The sequence below is a fragment of the Penaeus monodon genome, chromosome 15 (assembly GCF_015228065.2).
Source record: "Penaeus monodon isolate SGIC_2016 chromosome 15, NSTDA_Pmon_1, whole genome shotgun sequence".
Taxonomy (NCBI): domain Eukaryota; kingdom Metazoa; phylum Arthropoda; class Malacostraca; order Decapoda; family Penaeidae; genus Penaeus; species Penaeus monodon.
Window position 1 is genome coordinate 38,059,877 of NC_051400.1, and position 588 is coordinate 38,060,464.

Below are 588 nucleotides of genomic sequence, written 5' to 3' on the forward strand. Positions count from 1 at the left end.
TATCTCCTCGTTTCAGGGGTTAACGAGAACACGATGTCCCGGCTCCAGTCCACGGACGGGATATCAGATCTGGCGTCCTTATTCATCCTACACATCTCTTATATTCAAGAGCAGTACAACAGTGAGCATCATTTTACTGTGGTTACCATATCGCCATGATTTTCGCTTACTGTTTGCTTAGAACATTATTCTTTGGGTTAAGACTATTTACGTTTGAGTCGACGCTTCTGATAGGTTGAGTTTCGAGAGACAGCAGTCTCTGATTGGCTGGTTATTCGAGGGCCAATCAGAGATCAGAGCATCTCCGTTATCAGCCAATCAAATCAAAAGCTACAATTCAAACATTTGCAAAGTCTTTACATGTATAGTAAAGGCTATATGCAGAATTTCAATGACATTATTCTCTTTTTACTTTTATATTCGTCTTTTCAGTCTGCTTACTGATTAACTTTAATACGTTAAACATTATGCAGAGATGGTTACCGAGAAAATCGAATTGAACGAGAAAATAAGAGCGCTGGAGGCCCTCAACCTTCAGCTTATGGAAGGAAACCTGACCGACACAAAGTAAGAAAATTCAGTAATCTG

General features: G+C 39.8%; 1 protein-coding gene across 2 annotated transcripts in view; it reads left to right on the forward strand.

Annotated features, from left to right (window-relative positions):
* LOC119582019 (ficolin-2-like) overlaps positions 1–588 on the forward strand; it is a gene marked incomplete at its 5' end in the record, with an annotated part of 5,932 nt that overhangs the window by 1,531 nt on the left and 3,813 nt on the right. For both annotated transcript variants that reach the window (XM_037930220.1, XM_037930221.1), the window contains 2 exon segments: positions 17–121; positions 474–567. In XM_037930220.1, the coding sequence (XP_037786148.1) occupies positions 17–121; positions 474–567 (199 nt within the window).